A 27,325-nucleotide genomic window follows, 5' to 3' on the forward strand; every position below is an offset into this window, starting at 1 on the left:
GGCTGATGTCTAACAGTGCAAGTGGATAAAACTAAATAAAACTTAATGTGAAGCCATTCGACATGCTCCAACCTAAATTGGTTTGTGGGGGGGAAACTAATGTATAGCAATAACAATGTCTAGAATGTTCTATGCAGGCCTAGGCCTAAAGTGTATATTCTTAACAAGTGCTGAAATTATATATATAAATAAATATATATATATTATGTGTATGTGTGTGTGTGTGTGTCATTCCGCTATTCTGTAAATAGCCTACATTTAGTCTAGGAAATTAAAACAAAATATTACGCCAACAAATGTGCAATACATATACACAAACACAGGATACAAAGCATGGATTTACTCAACTTTATTTTCTTTAACATTAGCTTTTACACAATTTTGGATTTACTGGAACAAAACTATTCACATAAAAATAACAATTATACACAAATAAAATATTTAAAAATCACAAACATTTAAAATGAATCAAATTTATATGTAGGTTGTCGGCCTCGTCTATGGCATTACAGATGGAACCAAGCGGCACTGGCACAGCATCTTTTGCCTAATTTATACTGTTGTATGAAGCTGTTGTACGCTGGAAATGCCGATCTACAAGCTCACAACACAATTGTTGAGGTTTTTAAATCTGCTATTTTCAGCAATGACAAAGTATAAATCAGGCTTTCAACAGAGTTCTGCAAAAGCTTTAGCATAGCCATTTATAATGGCATGCTAACCAGTCTATTCATCAAGCATTGTAATCCAAGAGTTTGTTTTACAATCTGTGGCCTCAAAATGGAAACTTAGTGAGAATTTCAAGGATTTTTTATTTTTTACTGAAAACTAAATGTCTAACATACTATATAAATGTCTTAATAATTAACAGAATTACAGAAACACACAGAAACTTAAGAACAATAGGCCAGAGATAAGGCAAAGTTCACAAAAGAACTTGTCTGCTCAGTTTACCAACTGCTCAGAAAGTGCTTAGAATTATGTTTCCATCAGTAAGAGCAAACATTCTGACTGTCCACATCTTTTTTGAGTGGGTGAACTAAAATATGAAATGACTCATGTGCAGATGAATCTTACATGGCATTCAGGCATGTCAAAAACAAATGAAATTATGTTTCCAAGCTTACAATACTGGTATTTACATTGTGAAATATGCCTTTTAGTTTGCAATTGAAATTAGTTCTAAATGTCACACATGTAGAGAAAGCTACATTTTGAAAATGAATTAAATTCTGGGGACAAAGTGCAATTCTAAACATCGGTGTTTCCAATAAACAACTTTTATCCGAGTCCTTGGTATTTCTGTCAGCAATCAGATTATTCTATTGGGGATTTATTTTTACTGTGAGATGTTAGCATGCCATTAAAAAAACCTGTATTAAATGAAAAATGGGTATGCTGTGTTACAGGAGCATGACACTTTCAAATACCAGAAGGCTATTGTTGCCATTAAAATAAAAAATATTCTGGCAGTACAATGTATAATGAGTTATGTTGCAGAAAAAGAAAACAAGAGTTTCATCACCTACAAAAATACATTTTTCATCACTATAACTTCAGGTTGCCACAGCAACAACTCAATGCAGTTATGATATACCACACTATAAAGAAACGCATTTTTTATTTCTTTTTTTTTCCTTTTTTGTAAAATGTGACCTATCCAATACATTTTATACATAACAAAGGAAACTGTACGGCCTTGCTCATGCTTAGGTATCGTCCTGCACAGGTGGCAAAGCGGTGACAAGGATGAGATGTTTAAGCTCAACATGGCTCCAACAGTCAATCCCTGAACACAGGCAGCTTTTCATAGGCTACTGTAACAGGACACGGCCCTTTGAGGAACCTTCAGCAGATCTAAGGTCAGCTTAATAAATTACATTCATTTTTAAAATATCAGAATACATTATAAAAATGTGTTCTATAACTAATGCTAAACTAATAAACTATTGTAAGTATATTCCGTATAGTCCATCCAACAATGTGTAAAAAGTTTTGCAATGAAATTGGAAACATATTGTACTAATAAAGAGATCGAGAATACCCAAAGTCTCTATGTGGATTGTCTGTCTATACGCATAACTTTTACCGTATTTGTATGCAAACTGATTTCGGACACACAAAAGATATTAAGGAAGGGAAAATAATGTAAAACTAAAAGGAAAGTTAAACCATTTGCACATATGCAAAATAAAATATTGATAATGAAATATACAAAAGATGGCTGAAAAAACAATACACATCTAAATGAAAAGTTTTTTTTTTCTTTTTTTCATTTTTCTTCATTTACATCTTACCAGCCAAAAGGTCCACTCTGTCTGGTGCTAGTTTCAAACAGCACAGAAGTGCGGCAACAGTATGACATAATGAAGTACTTTAAATTGCATAATGTGATAAAGCATCATACCACACCTAAACATCACCAATACATCTATTTGTCTATCATTCTACTTGACAAGTTTGTGACCAAGTGTACTGTAGATAATGTGCATTATACATATTGAGACTCATGAATAGACTAACGTTCCTCCTCTGAACATCTTTCATATCTTCTCCTTAGCTGGAAACTAGGGTCGCTTAACTTTAGGTCAAACAAAATACAATTCTGTTGAATGATAAATCATTGATACAGTTATGCAAAGAATAATGACAATCTGCTGAAAGACTACATCTATATACTTGTACAGAGAATACCAATGCACCAAATTAGTATCATAGAACCTAATCATTTATTTAGATTGGAGTAGACTCTGAAAGTAAGAGGAATTGTACTGTCAATAGTTTAGTAATTGTCACACAAAGTCTGATGTTTAGTTGTCACCGTATGATTCTTTAGGCACTTCTAACATTCAAATAACTCAGGATTAACGACGATTAGATTTAGGATTCATAGCTCACAAGCTATGTCTATTTCAGTCCCTATGACATCAAATAGTGGGGCGAACACCATTACTTTTCAAGTGTGAATCTCTTGAGAATGCAACAATCCAACCAAAACTCAGGCCAATGAGATGGTGTCACACTATATACAATTCTCGAGAATAAAACTTTCAGAATCACAGTCGATTTACTACTTTAACATAGGAAAAAAAAAAAAAACTATTCAGCAGCAATGTCTCATTCAAACTGCTTTTCTATTTTGTATAAACTTCGCTTTTTAAGATCTATAACTACCCAGCAAACATTTCTTCAATCTTTGTCGAGGCCAAGTCTAATACACCTATAAATGTGAAGTTATTTTAACCATTTGCCGACATGAATTTTTGGGAATGGTATAACAGTATAAAATTGTAACTTGAGTGTGCAAGGTAGTGTTTTGTTTATAGCATTGTGTTACTGATGTGTTATTCTAAATGCAATATGCCATCATATTATGGCCAATATAGAGGTTAAAACTTTTTTCATAGCATCAATTTCCTCGCTTTCTATTTAGTAATATTTTTCCTTGTGCACCAACACATGAATTAATCCCGATTACCTCCAACACATGGACCAACATTCACAAGACATTTGATTAACGATGACATGTTTGCTGGGTACAGGGTTAACCCCACATGTACAATAGCTCTTAGAAAGCGCATTCTATACTCATAGAAACTGGGGTTACAGTATGTAACTAACACATATGCAAGGCAAAGGCACACCAGGAGGTGGAGCACTGATCCTGTTCTACTATATGAGGATGCCAAGAGGTTGAACAAAAAGCAGCCCCATTTAGGTGGCTTTCTTAATGAACTTCTGAGAGAGTCTGACCGAGATGCCAAATGTGACCTTTACAATGCAGGGTTAAAATATTAGTGCTTTTTCTATAGTTCATTAAAAAGAAAAAAACATCCATCTGGCACCAGATAAACAATCATTACTGTGAGACATACATGTTCTGTGAGTTTACAAGAAATGTTAAAAAGGAGAAGGAAATAAGTGCTTGTTAAATATAATTCATTAAACTCTTAACTATATCTGTGATTAAATTCTTTACTATCTCCAATTATGTGTGTGCGGCATAATAATCCTGTGACATACTGTACAGTATATCTAACAGTATAATCCTAGCACTCCTCCTATGCATTGTGTTACCAGAGATCAAGGTTATGTTTACATTGGTAATCTTCCAGTCAGCATGCAGCTTGATGTAGACTGTGTATTGAGTTAATGTGGTATTTACAGGAGGGCTGTTTAGCGCCTTTAATGGCAGCAACTTGGCACTCGCGTCCGTTTCGGGTGGTTACTTGAGGATGATCTGTTTCAGAGGTAAAAAAACAAAAACAAACAAAAAAAGATGTCACTCACTATTTGCACTCACCAGGAACAGGCCCGGGTCAATGTGTCTTGTTTTTCTTAGGAGAAAGTATTAATCAGTTGCTTACATGGATTTGGAATCAGCGTGTAAATAATGTCTATACAATTTCCAGAATTAAATTAAAACATACAGACTTGCTAAAAGATCAGCAAATCTCAGTCGACTCCAGTGTGTGATGTGGAAGAAAGGAGGTATTATAATCAATATATTTGAATACCACCACATGTGCAACAACAGTACATGCCTTGAGATTAGAAAGTAAAGGTTAATCTTTGGCACAAACACCCACTTCACCTCTTGCTACCATTTAATGACTTGGTCTAGGGCAGTGGAGGTGAAGTACCGGTAAAGTCCCAAATCTGCAACAACCATCCTCTCACTCACAGCTGAGCAGTTTGTTCAATTAAACATACTAATGTATGTGAGAGTGCACCCCCCCCCCCCCCCCCCCCCCCCCCGGATCAGGGTAGGGTAGAGTAGCTAAGACAGATAATTTCTAACTATGTTGATAAAAAAAAAAACACAGAAAAAAGCAAAACATGCAAAAAAGAAACGTATGCAACACGACTACTGTATGCAGATGAGAGATCTCTAAAGAAGTGCAGACTATCATAAGCATACTTAATAAATACAGCTTAACAACAGGTCTCTAGAGTAATCTGTGATGGACCATGTGAGTATGTTAGTGCAAAGATAACAAAGCACTAATCCTATTTAATAATCTACTACTACTAATAATAATAATAATATGCACTTATTTAGAGATCCAGGATTTATGAAAGAAAGCTTTAAAAAGGAGCAAACCTGATTGGCTGGTGCTGTTGCTGCGTAGGAAACACTTGTGGCAGGAGTAGATGCTGCAGAGACAGTAGCAGGCGTAGCACTGTACATCATGGGGACTTTTTCAGGAAGGGAACCATGAAAGCAATGAGAAGGTAGGTGGAGCATTATGGTAACTATAGCAACGTTTTCCCTCTGTCTCTCCCTTGCCGGGTGAATACAGAATGACATTAGCAGCAAGCCATCATTGGGTTAGACCAGCAGATGGCATGCAATCACACAGCAAAGCAAGACAGCAGGGGGAGGGGGGCATAATAGAGGAAGGCTAATAACAGAAGCAGCCTAGGAAATGTGTCCATATTTTAACATCCCAAGAGGGAGATGGCATATAATGAAGCTAAACCTATCAAAGCATTGATTCCCATGTGAAACGTACTATGCAATGCCTTTTTTTTAAAGCATTTTACTTTGCATTCAAGTATTAGCAAAGCATAAGAAAGTGCAGAGTATGTTTTCTGGGCTACTGATCAAACTTAATTGTGAAGAGCTATAAATTATGTTCACCAAAAATGCTTGAATGAGTGTATTTATTGTGCTTTGAGTATCTGGAACACACCAGGAGCGTTTATTTCCTGTGATTAATTTGCATCAATTTAAACTGCCATTTGTGTCATGAGTACATGCATACAGAACATGATTAGATTACACGGAGATATAGCGACGTTGTTTATTTAGTTTTATTCTTTTTAAAGAATATAAGCATCAACCTGAATGAATGAGGCAAAATGAATAGTTTGTTGTGAAATATTCCCAACATACTTTCTCACACACACACACACACACACACACACACACACACACACACACACGCACACACACGCACACACACACACACACACACACACACACACACACACACACACACCTTCTTTCAGGTGATTCTGAAATGTGTGCCTCTATGTGTATTGCTTAATAGTTCCCCTTGATTAGAAGTCATGTTTAACCATGCCGTATTAAAATAACAAGCATGACTTTTAAATCAACAGAACAAACTTTCAACCCATGGACTCCATTCATTACAAGACATTACAAAAAAAAATAAGCAAGGGACCTACCAACGCCGGTAGGACTCATGCACAACACTGACCCTGTGTGATTATGTAATGGAAAGTGGAAAACAGGTTAGGTTGAGACTACTTCGAAGCATGATTTACACATATCCCCCAAATAAAAACAGATGTGAGCACCTCTATGGAAAGCAAATTTCTTTAAATAAACTTAATTAGTAAGTTATTTAGTTTAGTGAGCCAGAAGCAAAAAAATCCTACAGTATATTGTAGAGTGGTGAGGCATTCTTTAATTTGTTTTCTCCCAAAGGAATAAGCATGCAGAACAAACTAATAATGTAACTGAAGCAAACATACAAGAGCAAGGCACCGAGACAAAACACCAAATTAGTAAAAGGCAGCACACTGTTCCTGTCTGTTCATATACTGTCTGCTCCTGTTGATTAAAAGATGCCACAAAAAGTGGAGTTCATAGTTTACTGTTAAGTTTCATGTTTAACTACAAACAATGTATAACTACAAACTAGTATTCAGGACTCCAAACAATGTACAACACACAAGTGATTTACTCAACTTGGTCTGGAACCAAGCAGATGTCCTCCAACATACTGGGCCTCTATTTAGGCACTAATACCCAGGGATCAAGGTCTTAATAATGGGCCAATTACATTTATTACGCTTAGTAAGCACATTCTGATCACACTGATTACAGACCCATCTAATTTCATTACTATTTGTAACCGTCAGAAATATGAAAACGCATGTAATCCCCCACCTCCTCCTGCTCCTGAAAAAAATAAAATAATCTGGAGCATGATTTACACATACATATTTAAGGAATACTGACTCATGCAGAAGAAAGAAACAGACCATGTACAGTAAATCATGAAAGACATAAGAAGATATGTTTGCTTTTGGACCTACCGTGTGGAAAGAACGAGGGTTGATGGAACTGTGCATTGGCCAAAGCCTGCTGGTAGTGCAAAAAGCTGGGGTTGAAGAGAGAGCAGGCACCGTTGCTCTTCTCAAATGCTTGTCTCTTTGGTAGGGGCTGCAGGACACTATGGGGAAAGGCCTGCAAGTGACAAGACATAACTCAGTCAACCTCCCTCATAATAGCCGTTTTGTTTGGTTAAAATCTAGTTTATACTGTACTTTGTCATACAACAGCATCGCTCAAATCGGTTTCTTTCATTGAGCAATGCAGTCGTATCTCAAAGTTTAAATGAAGAGGCGCATACTCTAAAAACTGTACATAGTATTCTTAAAGAAAAACAACAACAGCCTAGACACCACTATGAAAAGGTTACCACTACCACAGGATGACAAAAATCAAGCAAGCATTTATGATAAAACAATGTGAATGGCAATAATGCTTCAACCAAGCACATCTAAAAACATCCTTCAAATTAATTAAACTGATGGGAGATTAAAAAAAAGATAGACTAATAACAATACATGAGTATTTAAGTGGTTGTACAACAAAATGACAAAAATCAAAAACTTTAGTGTTATTACAGTATAATTAATAGCTACATGCAAAGCAAAAGGTCAAAGTACCAGGTCTACAGTCGCCTCGAGGGGTCGCTTCATTGCTTTGGCAGTCGACTGAGTCTTTTAATAGCAGGCAGCGAGCACATGATGGCAGTGGGCCAATGGGATTCAAGCGTATTAACATACAGGTAACAGCAAGCAGAGGTGCGTCATGGGGGAACAGCATTGCATTGTGGATAGGTGAGAAGGAAAAAAAACAAAAAACAAAATAATCTGAATGTAGTATACCACATACAAAAACAATACACATGCGCAGTAACCAAAATAACTGATTCAAGGACACACAGCTAGGCTAACTATAGTGTGTAACTTCTCAATTAGTATGCCAGCATATACTATTAATCAAAAGCATCAATTAATACGATTTAGAATACTCTACAGTGCCATAGTTATTTTCAGATCGTTATTTAGATTGATCACTTGAAATAATTGGTTAATCAGTGATTGTTAATCATAATAGAAATATTGCAGCTACCACTCTAAGAATGATAATCTAGTCTACACAAGATATAATTAGGTAAAGCATACAACCACAACATTACATTTCATGTTGATATTTCATGAACAAGATTACTTTGTTTTATCCACGAGATAAAGCAGATTTTGATTCAGAGCATTCACAAATTTAAAAGGTAGCCAAAGTCCACAATGTCACACAAGAATAATATTTCTCTAATATGAAAAAGCACAGAATGTGGAGCTCCGTTTACTATTAGAATATAATATCCAAGGTATGACCTTTGGTTGATTTCTTACACTAATAGTTTTTTTTAGGTTTCTGTAACCTTTCTACAGTTTTATACCAGAATAACAGAGCATCTAAACGAGCACCAAGTGGCATGCACAAAATAAAACACAGAAAATGTAAATGAAATACTAACCACTTAAAATGGAATACACAAAAGACAATGTCAAGTAGTGGGTCTACAAGGGCAGTCTGTCAACGGCATCCATAATAATCAGCGAGGAACAGAAATAAGTGCCAATATCTAAAGATGTTGTTTATAAGCTTTTAGACATCATCTGCTAGGCCTAAAGAAGACCTTTCAGATTAGTACAACTACAGTAACACAATAAGAAAATGAGTTGTTTCACTCAACAAAAGTTTGCAAAGTAATTAAGAGCAGAAGAAGGTGGTCAAATTAAACTTTTAGATAATTAACTTAGCCTGTGTCATGATTAATACTGTGGCATTTGACGTTATTGCACTTTACCAGGCAGGCACTTAGTGGAGTCATAGTGGAAGATGGCTAGCCATTGCTTAAATTAGCCTCTATCTGTGAAACTACTCAACAAGCCATTCTACTGTATTAAATGCCTGGTGTATGTTCAATGACAGATCTAAAAAAAAATGTCACTGCCACACTTTGCGGTTATAAATGAGCCCATAAAGCTTTTACGTGACAGTTTATTATCAAATCACTCTACACTGCTACTCAGGTTTTGGTTTTGTTTATTTTATGCCACAACAGTTTTTTCCCCTCTATATTATATATTAAATAAAAAGCAGTGCTCCACATTCTATGATGTTTTAGGTGAACCTGGTGACTGTGGCACTATTCTTTTTTTTAATCTCACGTTGACTTAGGGCATGATTTTATTTAAAAGTCATAGCCTAATATGCTCCAGAAGTCAGGAGAGTACGTAAATACTTTGTCATACATAGATTTTCGAGTGAAAAATGAGTTTTTCGCTGGAAAATGTAGGCTTAAAAGCATCTGTCTTACCATGGCTACAGCAGCTGCCTGTGCGGCCTGGGCTGCCACTGTCTGGTTGACCTGCTGCTGACTGGCTTTGATTTTGGCCTGTAAGTGTGCAGGCGGGTGGAAATACTTGCACTTCTCCCTGGAGCAGCGGCTCTTAATGTAGTCCATGCAAACGGTGACTGTGTTGTCACTGGTGTCTATCATGGGACTGTCATTGGGGTGAGCGAAGCGGCAGTCCGTCTCCCCTCTTGCACAGTTTCCCCGCTGAAACTCACGGCATACCTAGGTGGGGACCGAATTAAAGTGAAGTTGCAGGTAAAAAAAACAAGCTTCATTTTGGGGGCTGCATCGACTCTTCCTATTCCTAAGATTTCATATTGTGTGTACCGTATGTAGAATGGACCCATGCATGTGTTGTTGCGATACCTCTAGTTTGTCTGTGCGTTGCAGCTTCTGTGTGGGGGAGGAGGAAGAGGAGGAGGTCTGGACATTGATGGGCGGGCTTCCGGAGACCATGACGGACGTGCTGGGCATGATCTCCGTGGGAACGAGGCCCATTCCATGGCTCATGTGTGTAATATACGGAGCATAGCTGAGACCAGGGTTGGAACCAAGTCCCTGCGATACAGGAAATGTGTGCTATGAGGGGAGAGGTTATAGTTTATTATAATGTAATGTTAAATGAAATCATAAAGGGTAAAAAACTTGAAGAAGTCAGTGGTAGTTGCAGGTTTAAGGAGTACGAGCAACTCACCACAGGCTGCATGCTTGTTCCTGGGATCATGAACTGCATTTGTTGTGCCAGCATGGCTGCTGCCGTCTTCTGCTGAATGAGATTGTTGCGTCCGTTTATCTCCAACTGGGTTTTTAAGTGCGAAGGTGGATGAAGATACTTGCAGTTTTCTCTTGAGCACCGGCCCTGTATTCAGAGAGAAAGAGGAGATCAGAAACTGAAGGTTGTGGCCGGGTCAGTGGCTCTTTTTCAATTGGGTCCGTTTCAACGTCAACCATGGAAATGTATATTGTAGGAGTTCTTCTAAAACGGTGGTGACTGGCGAGATTTCCCATGAGATATTTATACACAACAATGACAAATGAAGAATGGGGGACGTCATTGAGTAGCAGATACTTGATCTTACTTTTCTTTATTTGATCTGTCATTGAACACCAGGGGGCACCGACAGATACAGATATATCCATGACCAGGACCATATATGGGCATAAAAAGGGACACAGCCTGATGGGTACAACGGGTAGTCTGACAAAGCCCTCCAAGTCTATGAGTCGGATTAGCAGTGCAGCGTAGTGGTGAGGACCGCATAACGGCCCTCCCCTCTAGTTACTCCAAGGTTCTTCATAGTTCATACATTAGCTGCAGTATATTCTTGAAGCCCTCCACCTATGGGCCCTCCCCTCATTGAAGCCCTCCACCTATTTTCCCACCGACAACCTGAACCCATAAATCCAAACAGAAAAGTCCCATCTGATTGTATAAAATGTAAGCATCAAACAAGTCACCAACAATTTGCAGCTGTACGAAAAGCTTGAATTATCATCTATATCTGCAAAGTGATTGTTTCATAAAAATCCATATATTTTATGAGCTACTTTCTGTTTTTGCAGGCGATTATCTTTCTAAGTGTTGGAGATTGGAAGTGCTCGTTGGATATCACTTAACGGCCGGACCCATGCGTACCACCCATTTCTGCACATAATACAGGAGGCAGCAGGACGTTGCTTTACTGAAAACGAGCGCTTCCAAACTCTCATGGCAAGATGGACCCGGTCTGCAAAAGGTCAATTATCCTCCTCCAACAATCCACACGTAAGAGTTATACTTCATTGTGCACGGTTGTCCCGCACTGAAAACAGCCAATCTACAAGCTCAAAACACATTACAGCACGACATACTGTGAGATTATTACTATGCCGATTCCAACCACACATCTGACATTTAAGGGGCAAAAAACAACAGTCATACTGTAGTGTGAACCAATCCTAATTGTGAATTTGTGTTTATACTACCATTTACTAACATATACCATGGTGTATATTACAGTATATAATACAGTATAATGTACAATATATATTCACCAAAAGCCTCTTTACAGTCACTTGAAATAGATGGAAATTATATTCAATAGCCTTGAGCTGATATGTGAGCAACATGTGCTTATAAATAACAGGATATTATCATATCATATTATATCCTATCCTAATGGACTTGACAGCATAATTAGCCTAATGCTGTCATATCTGTCAATCAAGCAAGTGAATTAGCCTAATCAGAGATTAGCCTCTTTTGTCCTACATTTTCATATAGTAAATCCTTCAAATGAGCAGAGAACTAATTTCAACTCAATTGCATTTTCTCCCAAGAGAATCAATAATTATTTCCCATAACTGTCCATGTGGATTTAACCTACAATTAATATTCATTAAGGAATGAAACACTTTGATGAGCTATTGCATAAGGTCTATCATCTTACTGTTTCGGTCACCTACAGCCTGCAGATTATATTCAATATTGCATTACATATTCAGATAACATAGCCTAAACAAAGCACTGTTACAATTAAATAAGATAATTACATTTTATTTGCATTCAGAGAGCATGTTAATAAAGAAATATTTCGTTTCAAGAGTTTAGGAACAAACTATTGTGTTCATCTCTTACAAATAGGCCTAATAATTTATTCAAGAACACTATATGTTTTTCAATAGTGGTGCTTTTATATCATGGTAACCAACTACTGATTCACAGAACACATTTTTGTATGCTAAAAGATTTTCAAATCTAGTAGTGTGTAATTTACATTGCACATGAATGAGACACTATCCCTCATCAATGGGACACAGAATAACTGTTTAGCAGGCCTACAGAGGAGCTAAAACAGCTGGTCAGTGTACACAATTTAGCCTTGTTCATAAAAAAGGGGGTGCACATATTTAAATTAGCCTGCATTGAGCGAGATCTATGATGTGTCCTCCAGTCCAGCCCATCCCTATTCATCACCAAATTAAATAGCCAGATTTAAACAGAAAATGTAAAGAAGGTCTATGAACACAAGATCACTGTTCCCCCAAATTAGACAAAGTGCTCATCTGTCTTCTTACACTACTGCTCTAGGGTTTTGTCATGCCATGTCTTAGGCTGTACAAACAAGGATGATGGGCCCTTTAATTATTTGATATGCCACCACTGAGGCAGCTGTCCACTGTTTAATCCAAGCTTAAAAGGATGACTTCTGTTGAGGTAACATTCCTTCTTAGAAAGCAGGAATGTGGCAGGAGTGTGGCACACCCGTGTGAAGTGAGGGGCGCTCTCATCATCATACATCACATTCCGTGCTCAATCAAATCATCACAAATGGCATTCCGGCCAATCACAATTTGCGTCCTCACTTTTCCGTCTTCACTTTTCTGCCCTCACTTTTAGCTTCAATGTTTGTGTTCACACAAACCCGGAAAGCTGGGCCTAGGAGGGGCTAGCGCCCCTCAAATATATACGATTGATCAGTGGGCGTTAAATACCTCATGACTGTGGTACTAAACAGTCACATATCTTAGTTACAATGAAATTGAGTTGGAGTGTTTTCTTTTAGGGTAACTGTTGCATAATCACAATATCACACTCGAGTCCCGCAAGCCTACGGTCACCAAGCCCTGTGTGTCCCCAGCCGAGGTGCATTCTCCTGGGGCAGAATTTCAGATTTACACCCCCGGACCATCAGGGCTCTGAATGAGTGAAGCCGCGATTCTCATCATTTCAATAAATAAGCATGAACAATGTTGGTAAAACTAAGATATTTGAGGGGAAATAAAATATATATTTTATATGCACAGATTTACAAATAAAGGAATTTTTCATGTAAAGTCACTTCCTGGTTTAGTTATTTAGTTATTGATTTAGATTTACACTCCCAATGTGGCATCATCAAATTATTAGCCAATTAGATAGCCTGACGATTACCCCCCTTTTTTGGATGGCACCGCTACTTTAAGTCAAAATGACTACAGGAAGTGGACGGCAGGGAAATCCGGAAAAGGCAGAGCAAAGCCGAAGCAAGCGTTGTCTAGCAACTGGGCCGCTGCAAGAAAATGGAGCTTATAACGAGACCATTCTGAATCAATATACAACATTAACACATATATTCGTTAATGGCAGACAACAGGTGTGTTTGAAGTATGTGTGAATGGCAGTAAATGTGTTGGCTAGTGACCACCTGATGACCTCTCTTCCAGGCCAAGGCTTTATCCATTATAGATGGATTATAATCGCATCTTTGATGTATTTACAAACTGAACTCCCCGGGCAACCAGTGACTTCCAGGAAAGTCTGGGTGGCAACCAAGGAAGGTCAGGACACTGGAGAGACTGCTGACCTCCAAGTAAGACTGGCAGGGTAACAGGGGCCAGCAACCCCTGTTGCTGCACTCGCACCAAGCACCAAGGGCACCAAGCAAGCTACAGATCATACAAATGAGCAATACCCCCAGGCTCCCGAGAGGAGGGAGGAAGAGAGACTCCCTAGGACAGATTCAACCACGGCAACAAGGACAGTGACAGACGCAGAAGGCTCAAACAAACCACCTTGACTCAAATACACTAGAGTTAGGCCAAGTGTGGACAAGGACGGATGCATGTACAGTCTGCGAGTCTGTGTGAGACGTAGAAGGACCCTAGGCAGGAAGTCAACCCAGACAAGACTGAGCTGCTCTTCTTTCGAGCCAAGTCCTGCCCCATGCAGAATCTAACTATTTCCATAGACAACGCCTTGATGACTTTGGTTCCAACAGCCAAGAAACTTGGTGTTGTCCTAGACAGCTCTCATTCAAAGCACACATTACAGCAGTCACTCGATCCTGTAGGTTTACACTACTGTATATAACATTCAAAGGATTAGACCCTTCCTCACCCAGGACTTAGCCCAGCACCTTATCCAGACAGTCATATAAAAACGTAACTGTTGTAACTCTCTTACTGGCCTACCGGCATGTGCAGTTAAAGGGACACTTCACCCTTTTTGCAAAAAAATATATGTTAATGACGTTTAGAAGCTTTAGAACACTTTCCTGGGGGTATTTATGTGTGTAATATGTGGTTTTAGATATTTTAGATTGTAGCAGTGAGCCTGTTGTCTCTGATGTCATGGACACTGGTCTCACTACCTTCCTGGACTACAATTCCCATAATTATTTGGTGCACTTCTCCTCCTTGTGGATAGGGGGGAGAGCTGTCTTACTGAGACAACATGTAGTCCAGGAAGGAAGTGAGCCCAGTGTCCATGACATCAGAGACAACAGGCTCACTGCTACAATCTAAAATATCTAAAACCACATATTACACACATAAATACCCCCAGGAAAGTGTTCTAAAGCTTCTAAACGTCATTAACATATATTTTTTAGCAAAAAGGGTGAAGTGTCCCTTTAAGCCTCTCCAATTGATCCAGAATGCTGCAGAACGCTTGGTCTTCAACCAGCCAAAATGTCTTCCCTCTCCGCTCCCTCCATTGGCTCTCGGTTGCTGCAGAGTACAAAACTCTGATGCTGGCCTTCAAAGCAACCAAAAAGGTATAGAACCCCCATGTCTTCTGTCTGATCGGACCATACAAACCTCCAAGTGCTCAGATCAGCAAACACAGGAAGGCTGGCAGAACATTCACTAAGACTCTTCTCCCTTCTGGCTCTAAAACTGTGGATGAACTTCCCATTGCAATCAGAACTGCAGACTCACTCCTAATCTTCCACTGTAGTCTGAAAACCCACCTCTTCAGATTCCATTTTAGCCCTGCAATATAGGCATATGCAAAGGCTCAACGTATGTCATTTAGATAGCATTTGATGTAGACATACTGTAGCACTCTATAGTGTATACTCATTACATTGGTGTACATTCACTGTACAGATGTTCTACTGTAGGTTCTTAGATGAGTATAGACTATTTGTATGCATTTGATGTATTACCATGTGTTGTTCTTCCTTACTGTAAATCGCTCTGGATTAATAGCGTCTGCTAAATGCCTAAATTGTGATTTGAAGCAAGAACACACAAGGCAGTAGAGCCTCCTGTTGGCTCTGGCACCAACCAACTGGAGAGTGCCAGAAATACTAGGGTCAAAATACTTTAAGAAGGTTGGGGACCAATCGAATCTACGTCCCACACATTAGTAATAACCCAGCTTTTTATGTTACAAGATAAAAAGAGAGCATAATTGTACAGTGTAGATAACCAACAGTTCGATTATAGAATGCCAATGACCATCTGGCCCAAATTGTAATCCTTAATGTACATAAAACAATGAGCCTCATCTAGAAACAAATGTCCTTTGATTTGTTGGTAGCCACATTTCTTTACTTATTTGTAAGTACAGTACCCATCAATTTATGTGTATTATATGACATAGGTCAAACACGCTAGTCTCTGTGTCACTGTATTTGTTCACAGCAGTCTTCATAACAACTTTATTAGCTGTAAACATTTTGTAGTGCATATACTATTTGACAAATCCTAGTGTAAAAGGCAGCATGGTGTGGTGGGCAGTTGGGCACCCCACCCACACACTGAATGTTAAACACCACTCCACAAAAAACAGACAGCCCTAAAGCTGGGGAGTGGCTGCAATGGAACGAAAAACAAAAAATCATACCAAATTCACTTTATGGTGCTCTGGAAGCAGGTTAAAAGGAATAATAAGAGTTTGTGGTGTCAGTGAAAGTATTCCCTGTCTCTCAAGTCCTTTTAACTTTGGTTTTGTGGTAAGCTAGTAAATAATTGATTCACAAAGTAATTCTTGTGTGGCTGGCTAGTCTGTCTATCTGACAACACCTCTTTACTTAGACAGTGAAGAGAGACAGGAAAGGAAGGACAGAGGGATGACATGGTGCAACCCAGGTCCCCCAACCAGAATCGGTGAGGACAATCCCATTAGAGTATAATATGGTACAGTAGTTACAGTACTTAAGATACCTCTGCTTTCCTGAAAAACCTTAAATCAAATATACTTAAGTATTGCAGAGCATTAAGTTGGAAGAAGGCAGTCTAAAGATTACTGCAATGAGCAGTACTCTTGCCATAGAAATATACAAGTGTAAAATTCATTTCCATTTATAGCAATGTTGTGCTTCTGTGTCAAACATGGAAGAGGAAGTAATCCACCATGGAAGCCTCTGCAACTGTGCATGTCATGCAGGTTATTTATCCATAGCAATAAACATCTTTGCATCCCTCTGAAAAGTAAATAGTGTAAACACATAAGTAGGGCATTAACCAGTTCTATATCATATAGTTATGGTTCTTCTGATTGCCTTCAAAGTCTTTAATGCGTCAGGTCAGAGTTCCAGAAACCCCCACAAAGACATAATTTTTCTCACTGGGCAAGGTAATGGTAAGCTTATATAGCATACATAATTCAATAACGCTACAGGATGATATTTTTCTGAACCATACTCCTGCAAGTGGATGTTTCGGTATTAGGCTATAACTGAGGCTTTATTAAACCTAAAAGTACAGTAGACCATTTAATTTCAGATGTGAAGTGAGTCCCATCCTGTCTAGGGATTCTACTTTACTTGTACAGTACAGAGTCACACTATAAGCCAATGATCACCTACTCTACTTACTAAACGGGAAAACTGATAACAGAAGTGAGTGAGAAAGTGAATTGGAATAACAACGATACTATAGTATGCCAGTAGTCAAAGGGAATTAGCAACATTTCCTTTTCTGCTGGGAATTCTTCTGACCCAAAACAGTCATCAGAGGGCAGGACACAGGAAGCAGCTACAATTAGCCAGCAATCATGACTTGCAACCGGCTGAAAGCCACCACAGCTTGAATAAATACATGTTCCCCTTACCACATGACGGGCGGCCATTTTGCCCTTACTTCATGTGGGGGTAACGCGTATATCTATTCTACGTCTGAGCATAGACATGGTAACGCCAAGCCTGCCTCTGATTGGCCTACCGTCACTGCACGTCTTCCTCCTCCGTGGTGGGAAATAAAAATATACAATTACAAGAGAATGGCAGCTTGGCACACGCAAGACAGTAACTTGTGACTTAATTTTTTGTAGAAGAGGCAAACTAATAGTTTGTGCCGTTTGCTTTGATTGAATACGTATGTACAATGATTTGATTTGGCTGTGTTCTAAATTAAAGTGTTAAGTGATTATCGTGTATTAATCCAATTATAGTAAACTAATACCATTATACTAAAAAAGATCATGGAAAAAGAGACCATTTTACAATACAATAATGTTTCAAGTTTAAACATACAAATAAACAGGCCAACGGCATAAAGAATATTAGTTTGCCTCTTCTACAAAAATAAAAGTAACTGCCACGTGTGCCAAGCTGTCAATTCTCTTGAGAGTCTTGTATTATATCGTACTTGTATTAATTATTTATTTCCCACCATGGCACGGAGTAACCCATAACCCATCTATTGGTTTAAACCAGAAGTTTACAGAATGCATTGGAGTTTATGGGCTCGCGCAAGTACATGAACCACGTGACTGGGCTGTTTTCTACGTCCCCAAATCGCAACTCTATTAGATGGCTCTGGAACTGGGTTGCGACCGCACACCGAGAAGGCCTGTATTACAGCCAATGAGAGCATAGGACAGCTGTGCTCACTGACACCGTCTGTCGACTGCATGGATAGATAGATGATCATATATATACCGGTAACCTTTATTCCTTATCCCTGTGTCGTACATATTGGTAACTATATTAGCCCAAACCCAATGGTGCTGTTAAATAGTCTATAAAACCAACACATTTCACTTGAATAATGTAGATAAAACCCCATCGGAATAAACATTTCGCCCCCTGTGTGTGGCATGCACGCAGAGAGAGAGGCGTCCTGTGTCGGTCTCGTGCTTGTATCACGGCATCCTGCATGTGTGTGAGATGTCAAAATGAATTGGAATAAAAAACAAATGGAGCCTATCAGGTCTGGATGGCATCTTGGTGAACTCTTGCAGTGTGTGATGCCTGATTGATGGCTATCAATGGTTTAGTGTGAAAGCCACACAGATATGACAGTCGAATTAAAAAGAAAAGACTCCTGTACAACGGTCTGATGACTCACCGACAACTTTAAAACTCTTACAGTCTGTAGGGGCCATAAGACAAAAATCTATACCGATTGCTGAATATAGGAGGGGCTAGCGCCCCTCAAAAAAGATGGAGCCAAGCAGGGGACAAGACAAGTCTCTGTTGGACTTTCTTTAACCAATTTGAGAGTAGTCATGAGATACTAGTTACTATACGACACCACATGCACGGAATCAAGTTGGCTCAAGAATGTTAGAAATAATTGGTCAATCAGCAGAAACCTACTACAGGAATTCTGCAATTGTGAATTGTTTAACTTTAAAGGCTACCCTGAAATCAACCACCAAGTTTGGTAATGTCCTTCAAAATCACACATTCCCTACATGACAAGAGGACTATGAAGGAAAAATAAACATTAGTTATATAGCAGAACTGTGTAGCTTGTAATACATACTGCCAAATGGTTGGCAAGTTAGTATTAGTTGACAGGATAACAGTGTGAATGTCAGTAAGAGACAACTAGTTAGAGAACCTTTCTTAAACAACAGGCTATTCACGAGGAAGAGTTGTGACTTCATCACATGACTGCAGTCATAGCAGATTTCCCAGCCAATCTTCCTTTCCATCTTGACAGACTCCCTGTAATTCTTCAAGGCTTGTACAAATTCCAGATATCAAAACAAGAAAGAAACACTAGGCTTCAAAACACAATATGTTCCTTAGGGTTTGAATGTACAAAATAAATAATACACTTTCCCATTAGGTTACAGTGACAGTGTATTTGTAGGAGGTTATTTGGTTAAAGATGGTGTGACCAAATACTGCAATGCAGGTTTGATACAATCCCAGCTACAGTATCAGAAATTACAAGGCAACAATTAAAATCACGTCAATATGTGAATTTTTACGTGTGGGTGGGTTCATGCGACTGTGGGCATTTCTATCCCGTTTGAAGCTGCTGATGGCATTAGCCTAGTGTTTTCTCACCACAATATTTTAACAATAACTTCAAAAGATGACAAAACATTGAACAAATGTCTTTTTGGTAAAAAGGTGAGGAGACCTGCAGGAGCAGGTCCCCTCACAGGCTTCTCGCTCTCTCTCTCTCGGTGGGATGGCATCAATCACAATAGAACACGTGACAGTAGATATGGACCCATGGGGACGAGCAGTTCAATACATGCACTGTTTAACATAATCAGTGGCAACAGTATGACACTTCGTAATAATCATGATGATTAATGACTGGGAAATAATGCAGACATAAGCAGGATAACTGCTCTACTTGTACTACATAAGCTCTGAACAATTAGCTAATTTTAGGGATGATACTCATTGGTGTTCACTACAACCCATAGTCTATCATGTTATACACTATATATATATAAAATAGGCCCTTTGGCCGTGCATGTTGACTAGCAATTGAGGCACTAAGATGATGATTCCACATGAGAATAATCAAGGGGGCATGACTGCATTGTGTTGTGATAGCAGCGAAAGCCACAATGCAGATTAACCCCAAACTGGCCGCACACTGCACAGGGATGAAGGGGGGGGGTGGGGTGTAATCAGCTGAAATCCAATTGTAAGCCAGCAGTCATCCATAACCTCGATTCAACGAGGAGTGTGAAGTGAGTGTTTGTCTGCAATATTAGGAAGAGTGTGGCCTAACCTCACAAACGTGTTATTGAGTGGTGCAACCACTCCTATACGGAGCTTTGTGTGTCTCTGGGTCCCTGGCTGTGTCCGAGTACGAAAATTGCGTAACACACACATCAACTGTGTGTGTGTGTGTGTGTGTGTGTAACTAGTTTCACACACACACGATTTTGGGTGAGACAGTACAGTGACAGTACAGTACAGGGACCCCCACACAGTAACAGTCATTTCTCGCTTGTTCGGTCGCAGGGCGGCCCGCCGGAACCAGGCTGCCCCCCCCCGGCTCGTTCATGTGGGTCTGGAGGTTCCGGGAAGACCCTGGGGATCCCCACACAGAGTTGCACCACTCACTTCACACAGGTGTGATTTGTTTTATACTTGCTGCAAATTGCCTTCAATTAAAACCAATTTTAAGTGATTAAACTAATTACTTTCTGCTTTTACAGTTCTATAGGACATGGGGGGGATGTGTAAAGATTCCAAAGTCTCCGAGCTCATTTCTTTTTTATTATAACAATGTATCATTATAAGTTGTCAGGCATAATGTAGTGTGCTTGATATTGCTTACCTTTAGTGAGTCAAAGCAGGCAATAACTCTCCCATTTTCAACCTGGCAGCTCTTTGGTGGATGTGCAAATTTGCATTCCTCATCACTACGTGAGCAAGTTCCTCTCTGAAACTGCCGACACACTTCCAGAGTTAGCCATTTTGTGTCCCTTATTGAGGAAAAATTATTCAAAGCCATGTCCAGAGACCGGATTGTGGTACAAATTAAAAACCTTAAAACCAATTATTTGGCTAATATGCCATATATATATAAAAAATAAAAACTATAAGTTGATCAAAATGTTTGGCTCCGTGTTAAAAGTCCTCTATTAAAGCACACCAATGAGCCCTCCATCCGTTGCAATGAATAAACTAGAGGACCAGTCAATCACTCTGTAACAGCCAACACCGACTGAGGGAAGAGTGAGCAAGAGTGTTGCTCTGTGACACATTCAAAGTGTGCTCCTTTACTGGTAGTGACCAGAAATATCACGTTCAGCAAAAAAAAAAGAAAAAAAGATGGTCCCAATTTCTTGCACTGTTGTCCTTTGGCCTTCTCCTGCCTCCACATTAAATCGCTCCTTTAGGTGCTGCTGTTGTACAAATTGAAATGGTGGCAGAGGTTATGTGGCTGAGGTATCTTTCTGCCTTAAAGGGAGTAAAGGCTCACAGGACGAGCTTCAAGTTGGGGGCGTTGTATGAAAGGCACTTCCTGTTGTTGATCTGAAAGATAAAAGAAGAATACATTATTGAAGAGAATCATTGATCTACACTTGACATATTTGAGTTAACAATGCAAAGAATACCAACAAAGTCGCCCATTTACCAACTCGCGCCGGCACGTCACACAAAGACTTTTTGCCAACTGCCAAGACGTAATAAGTAAATAAAAACAAGGTTTATAATACCTTCCCGCTAAGAGCGGATGCAATGCAACTAAGCCGAGACATTTGTGTTTTGAACCTGATTCAACAAGAAATTTGATATGGGCGGTTCCAACTTGACAACCCCAATTACACACAGTATGCACACTCAATTATTTGCAGTGGCATGTAAGTAGGGTCGTTTTCTACTCAAGTACTGCTCACCTGTTATTACAGTTTAGATAGATACACACTTTACAGTCAAATTAGAGTTATTTAACAGAGTTTAAAAATGCAATTGTGTCCATTTTTACACAGCCTAAAATTAACACTTGAGGATTTCACTGTGTACAAAGGCAGACCTACATATCAGAGGCAGAACTATATATGTCAGTAATTAATTACTATTACTGTAGCTAGTTAAAATTATGACCTACTACTGTATACCACAATCTCTGCTGAATAGGTTATAACTGATATCAATGTGTTGAATGAAGTTTCTAATAAGTCGAAGTTCACCTACTCAACCTAGACTGGATAGACAACACATGGTCTCAAATTGATTAAGCACCCAATACTTCACATAAGACTGCCACCCCCTGTTAATTTAAACTAAAGTGGTATGAACTAATTGGGCCAATAGACCTGACATTTTTTCAATTGCTCACTCTGGATTTTGTGGTACTACCCCTCTGGCAGACATGAGAACTTCCTCTGGACAATTGTAACTGATGTAATTGATGTGTAGGCCATAAGTCTACTAATCAAAGTGGGAGAAAGACGTAGCACACCAGGGGAAAAGCACTGATATCCAGTGTGTCTGATTTGACGAGTCAGCCTTGTAACCCTGTGGTAACCCTGTGGTGTTCTGCAATCAGAATGATACATGTCATGTGACTGACCAATATCTCTGGCCTAGAATTAGCTTCAGCCTGGAGTTTATGAAATTTGAATTCCATGCAGTACTACAGTATGCTCAATCTCATCAGAACTCGGAACCGGAAAACGTCCATTTAGACAAAGCCACAGATACAGGCCTATTTGGGGGACTGGGGCACTACAACCACAACTTATCTAGATGTATAACACTGTCCCGAAGTAGTAGTCCTGAGTAGTGTGTGTGTGTGTGTGTGTGTGTGTGTGTGTGTGTGTGTGTGTGTGTATTACATTATAAATAAAGTAGAATTGCACCTGGATTCCACAACTGTTAGCCCTTTGGAATTTCATCTTGTAATGAACTCCGACTTGAATTCATAGGGATACAAAGCAGCTTTTAAAAACTGCTGGCTTTTCCTAGTTTAGTGCTGAGATCACCAAACAAGCATTCATGAATGCATCAGTTTACCGAGTCAGCCCAAGTATATAGGTATATTAATAAGTCAATAATCTTAAAGGGAAAATTGAACAAAAACAAACCCTGAATGCCTGGTCATTTTATAGTTGGACACAAATCACTATATACAGTATTTTATTTTTTAAAGAGAGATCTTTATTGTTTTGTGATGACATCCAGTGAATCTCTCTGGATCTGCAGATTCATTTATAACATATGGGAGGATAACTTTGTGGAATGTTTATCTGAGCTTTTACATTAAAACAAGTCTCAGTTTAGAGTAGTGCTATTATGTGAGGAACATTTTCCTGGCCTTCAAAAGCTTACTGAACAATCTTTAAAAGTATATCTGGTATTCCTGAGCAGGCTAGCTGTGCACACAAAATCCATTTTGAAGGCTATCTGTGCTTGTAGTCCTACTGCACTATTTGCCAAAATGAGTTACAACAGTCAAGCTACAGATTGACTGTCATGATCATGGACTTGTGACTGAACTTCCAAAACAAATCTAAAAGGCCCATAATGTCTCTCCTTGAATACCCAACTTTGCTTGACTGTTTCTTTCCAATAGATAGATAGATAGATACAACAGTGTTGTAAAGTTGACTGAAATAATAAAAGCACTACCGCGAAACTTGCAACCATAGGCTTACAAGATTTGGAGAGTTCAACACGGGGTAGACAAATTGGTACATTTAATGTTGACTCACTCAGGAAGTTGCAGAGCAGGCATCAAGGGAGGTTAACTCCCCTAGCTGAATGCATTTACACAGTAGGAAGTTAGGAACACACCTAATGCACTGAAAGTAGTCAGCAGTGACTGCCAACTTACAAACAGAAGCAAAATGTTCTCTCCAAACACCACTGTAAACTGAAATCATATACTGTAATTCCCCCCTTAGCCACACCACATGGTATTTAACAGCATAATGCAGCAAATTCCTTCAAGCGCAAATCAGGAAACAAGAGCAAGAGAACTAACCTCCACTTCATGCAGTACTGGGAAGTGGGAACACAGTCTCTAACCTCATTTACTGTATATGGGTTAGTAGTCCAACAACTGAGTAGTTACCATCTGAAGATAATCACCAGGAGAATATCTCATTTTCTTTGCCGTCCTGTGGCCTCGGTATCCATAAAAAGATTTTCTTTCCGCAATAGTGTAGGAAAAAGGCTGTCTGCTTAACTCTGACTGAAACATTTCCAGCCACCCCCTTCCTGCCTTCGTGCCCGCCTCCAGGAAAGACCTCCCAGAAATCACTGGCCAATAGAAAGTCAGAAGCTGGTGTGCTGTGTACTAGAAATCTATGTGTGCACACACAGGCCAGACTGTGCTGCAGGCCGTTTGTAGCTTATCATTCAAACTGTGACTTGGAACAAGATCTCTTTGGTAAATAAAAACAATGCAATACTACAGAATGTATGACAGCAATGATATGAAAGAGTTGACACAAGAACAGTAGGAGGTTATTTACTCTCACTCTGCTCTGCCTCTGACGATGTAGACTAGTAATCATGAGGCACAAACTCACACTCTGCAAGTTATTTGACTAGGTCAATATAAGTTTACACTAGTGTGTGGTTTATGTAAAGCCAACACTGAGTGTAAACTGTAGCTCCGGCAGGAAGTGTGGCTAGTCAGTCCTCTATGTCATGACATATATATGACATATGATTTCCATATACAGCATGATTCTATCACCACTGCCTTTCCATAAAATTTAAATTAAAATCACTCGTGTGAAGTGAGGTGCCTTTTATCCTGTATGATGACATTTTCTTTCATCTTTTTAGAAGACATAAGAAAGGTATAGGGCCATATGATATAACATTGCAGAGAGAAGAAGACAAGGTCAGTGTAGCCACCCTGTAATTGATGACATAGGTCTGGCCCCGATTTGGAGTTTGGTTCTGTGAATCAACGGGTGGATATGAGATCATGAATTGACAAAATGTGAAATACATTCACCTTTTTTTCACATTATAGTCCGGCAGCCTATATGAGATTTTGAAATTTGCTATTGTCTATATACATACATTCATGAATCCACTTGCTGACCGGCTGTCGGTATTGAGAAATCTTTTATAGGGGGATATATGTGACCATACCATATAAGGCAAGATTTAAAAAATGTCATTATGTAGCATGTGATGTGACATGTCAAACTAGGTGGTTTTCATGATTCTGAATAGGCAGCATAAACAGTACAATGGACCAGGTATGCCAAAGGGAAACTCAAGTGTGACACGAAATTACATGCTCACAAGCAGCCAGTTCGTCCATGTGGGGACAATGCCATCAAACACTGCATTGTAATTGGTGCAGAAACTGCAGATTCATTCGTTCATGAACCACACCACTAGTACTTTATTCATGGCTAAAGATTGGACAAGGAGGCCACCATTCATGTGGCGTTACTCGTTTGTATTCTAATATGCATCCTGTAACTACCTAGCCTGGGCACCATTTCATTTAGGGTATTAATGATCCTGTCGGGAGCGGATGATATCATTACGTCATGTTGTAGTATTGTTTTGTAGTCGACAGACAGGAACAACAGGCGGCAACTTCCTTTTCCCTCAAACAGATTTTTTTAGCTTTTATTGAGAAAAATCGATCATACAGACTTTTGAAACGGATACCAGGCTTTCCTTTGAGGTGGTGGAAAGCCTGGTGAGGCGAGGTTAGTAACTACCAGTAACTTGTCTTGTTGAACTCAAAGTCCACAAATATACACAAACTATATAAACTATTGTATGGATTGTATTTAGGATATTTTGGATTGTAAATGTGTTAATTTCTCACCTCTACTAATCTCTAGTCAGGTTAAATCTTCTTGGTAGGCAAGCTACAATTTGACATTATGAACAGACGTCTGTCGATTGCTATATTTTTTTAAATGCAATTACACATTTATAAATGTTGGGAGAGAAAAATCAATTCATTTCAGGTTCAGAATATCGATACAGAATGTATGTGAAACCTGAAATGTACATGCGATTATTTGCCCAAAATTACCAGTGGCAACTAATTAACACGATATTGCGTTTAGATTGACATACTTTCGGTTCCTGTATGCAGCATGACCTTCACACACACGTATTGATTATTATAGCATTGAGTGTGATAGCCCAGTGGTTTTCAATGTCAGGAGGAAAGGAGACCTCAGGGGCCCTCAAGGGGGTTGCAGGGGGTCCCTTTGATTTCACTATAATTAAATTATTGCCAAATAGAAACTGTATGTGTGCATATTCTATGTAATATACAATGTCATCATTATGAAATCAATTTCTCGTGTAATTTATTAAATTTGGACAATTTAATTTAAAACAAAATAAACATTTTCATACCAGGATCTCCAGGACATAGTTCATCTAAGAGTGTGGCATGTAAAAGTTTGAAAACGCCTGTGATAAATCTAGTCTTTCTGCAGCTCACAATGGAGGTGATTGGTGAAAATATAACATGATGTATGTAGGACGCATAACAACACCTCCCCGAGGCCACACTGGCAACGATACCTGACTAACGTGCTGTAAATTAATAGTAGGCCAAACATAGACTCGTCCTACAGTCACCTAGCCTCGGAAACCAGACGTTTATAACAGTCACCTAGCCACATGGATAACAAAGTTTCAACAGCTTGCCTTAAAGCTAAATCAACCCCCGGCCGTTCAATAACTGTTGACAAAATTAGCTGTGTTAACCAACATTGCATAGATTACTCGGTCTGATCGGTCAGCTAGTTTGGCTACTTCCTCGGGCTTCATCTATAGTTTATCTGGCTTAGCATTATTTGCTAGGCCACTTCAGCTACTCATAAATACTTGGCCAGACAGTGACGTCGCATACAGGACTCTGATATTAGCTAACGTTAGCTAGAGTGCTAGAAAAATCCCTCTCTCTCACTCACAAACACACACACATACACACACACACAAACAAACACACCTGCTTACCTCATCATCACCGGAGAACCGCTCCCCAGAGCCGAGCTACAGCAGTCACGCACCAGCCAGGACCCGACGGCACGGAGCACCATTGAACTAAAGGAAAACAAGACCAAATCAAGTCGAAGCGACTGTTGAATGATCCACCGAATTCTCGCCCTGTTCGCAAAATTGCATCGTGTATCAACTACGTTGAAGACAAACCTGTCAAGATGCCAGAACCTCACTTCTTCCGTTAGTTTGTAGCACTGCACAGATTTAAGCAACAAGCTTTTGACAGCTTACTGTACGACGGCCAGACGCCAGTTGGATGTGATGAAGGGGTTTCCTCCGGTGCACATGCAATCCAACACAGTAACAGTGTTTAGCACTGTGCAAGATGTCAAACATATAATATCAAATTATAAAATATGTTGAAATACCAAAACGTTTAATTGTTTTGAAGATGCCAATCGCCGGTTAAGTTCAGATTTTATATAATGGAAATGTACTGATGTACCC

The 27,325-nt window shown here is 39.2% G+C and overlaps 1 protein-coding gene across 11 annotated transcripts; it reads right to left on the minus strand.

Annotated features, from left to right (window-relative positions):
- Nucleotides 1-333: 333 nt before the first annotated feature.
- Nucleotides 334-27,121, minus strand: LOC308330231 (muscleblind-like protein 2a). Of its 11 annotated transcripts, none has more exons than XM_080785021.1 (11): nucleotides 27,029-27,121; nucleotides 26,834-26,920; nucleotides 20,700-21,400; nucleotides 10,162-10,326; nucleotides 9,834-10,046; nucleotides 9,429-9,689; nucleotides 7,708-7,761; nucleotides 7,072-7,222; nucleotides 6,196-6,228; nucleotides 5,105-5,157; nucleotides 334-4,240 (listed from the first exon to the last, which is right to left on the minus strand). In XM_080785021.1, exons 3-11 carry the CDS (start codon nucleotides 20,874-20,876, stop codon nucleotides 4,226-4,228), a joined length of 1,122 nt encoding a protein of 373 aa, XP_080641147.1. In that variant the 5' UTR covers nucleotides 20,877-21,400; nucleotides 26,834-26,920; nucleotides 27,029-27,121; the 3' UTR covers nucleotides 334-4,225. The 11 variants fall into 11 exon arrangements, with proteins under 11 accessions (XP_080641147.1, XP_080641139.1, XP_080641148.1 ...); XM_080785013.1 differs by having other exon boundaries at nucleotides 5,105-5,199; XM_080785022.1 differs by lacking the exon at nucleotides 7,708-7,761 and having other exon boundaries at nucleotides 5,105-5,199.
- Between the last annotated feature and the right edge of the window lie 204 nt (nucleotides 27,122-27,325).

This window comes from Protomyctophum bolini (assembly GCF_963924005.1).
Source record: "Protomyctophum bolini genome assembly, chromosome: 16".
Taxonomy (NCBI): domain Eukaryota; kingdom Metazoa; phylum Chordata; class Actinopteri; order Myctophiformes; family Myctophidae; genus Protomyctophum; species Protomyctophum bolini.

What these genes read in the sequence shown, in the direction of transcription:
- LOC308330231 (XM_080785013.1), bottom strand. Translation starts at nt 20,876, where the DNA reads ATGGCTTTGAATAATTTTTCCTCAATAAGGGACACAAAATGGCTAACT. An exon ending in CCTGCTTTGACTCACTAAAG is followed by an intron (nt 10,327 to 20,699) that starts GTAAGCAATATC and finishes CTCTGAATACAG; the next exon opens with GGCCGGTGCTCAAGAGAAAA. An exon ending in ACCCTCGTTCTTTCCACACG is followed by an intron (nt 6,229 to 7,071) that starts GTAGGTCCAAAA and finishes ATAATCACACAG; the next exon opens with GGTCAGTGTTGTGCATGAGT.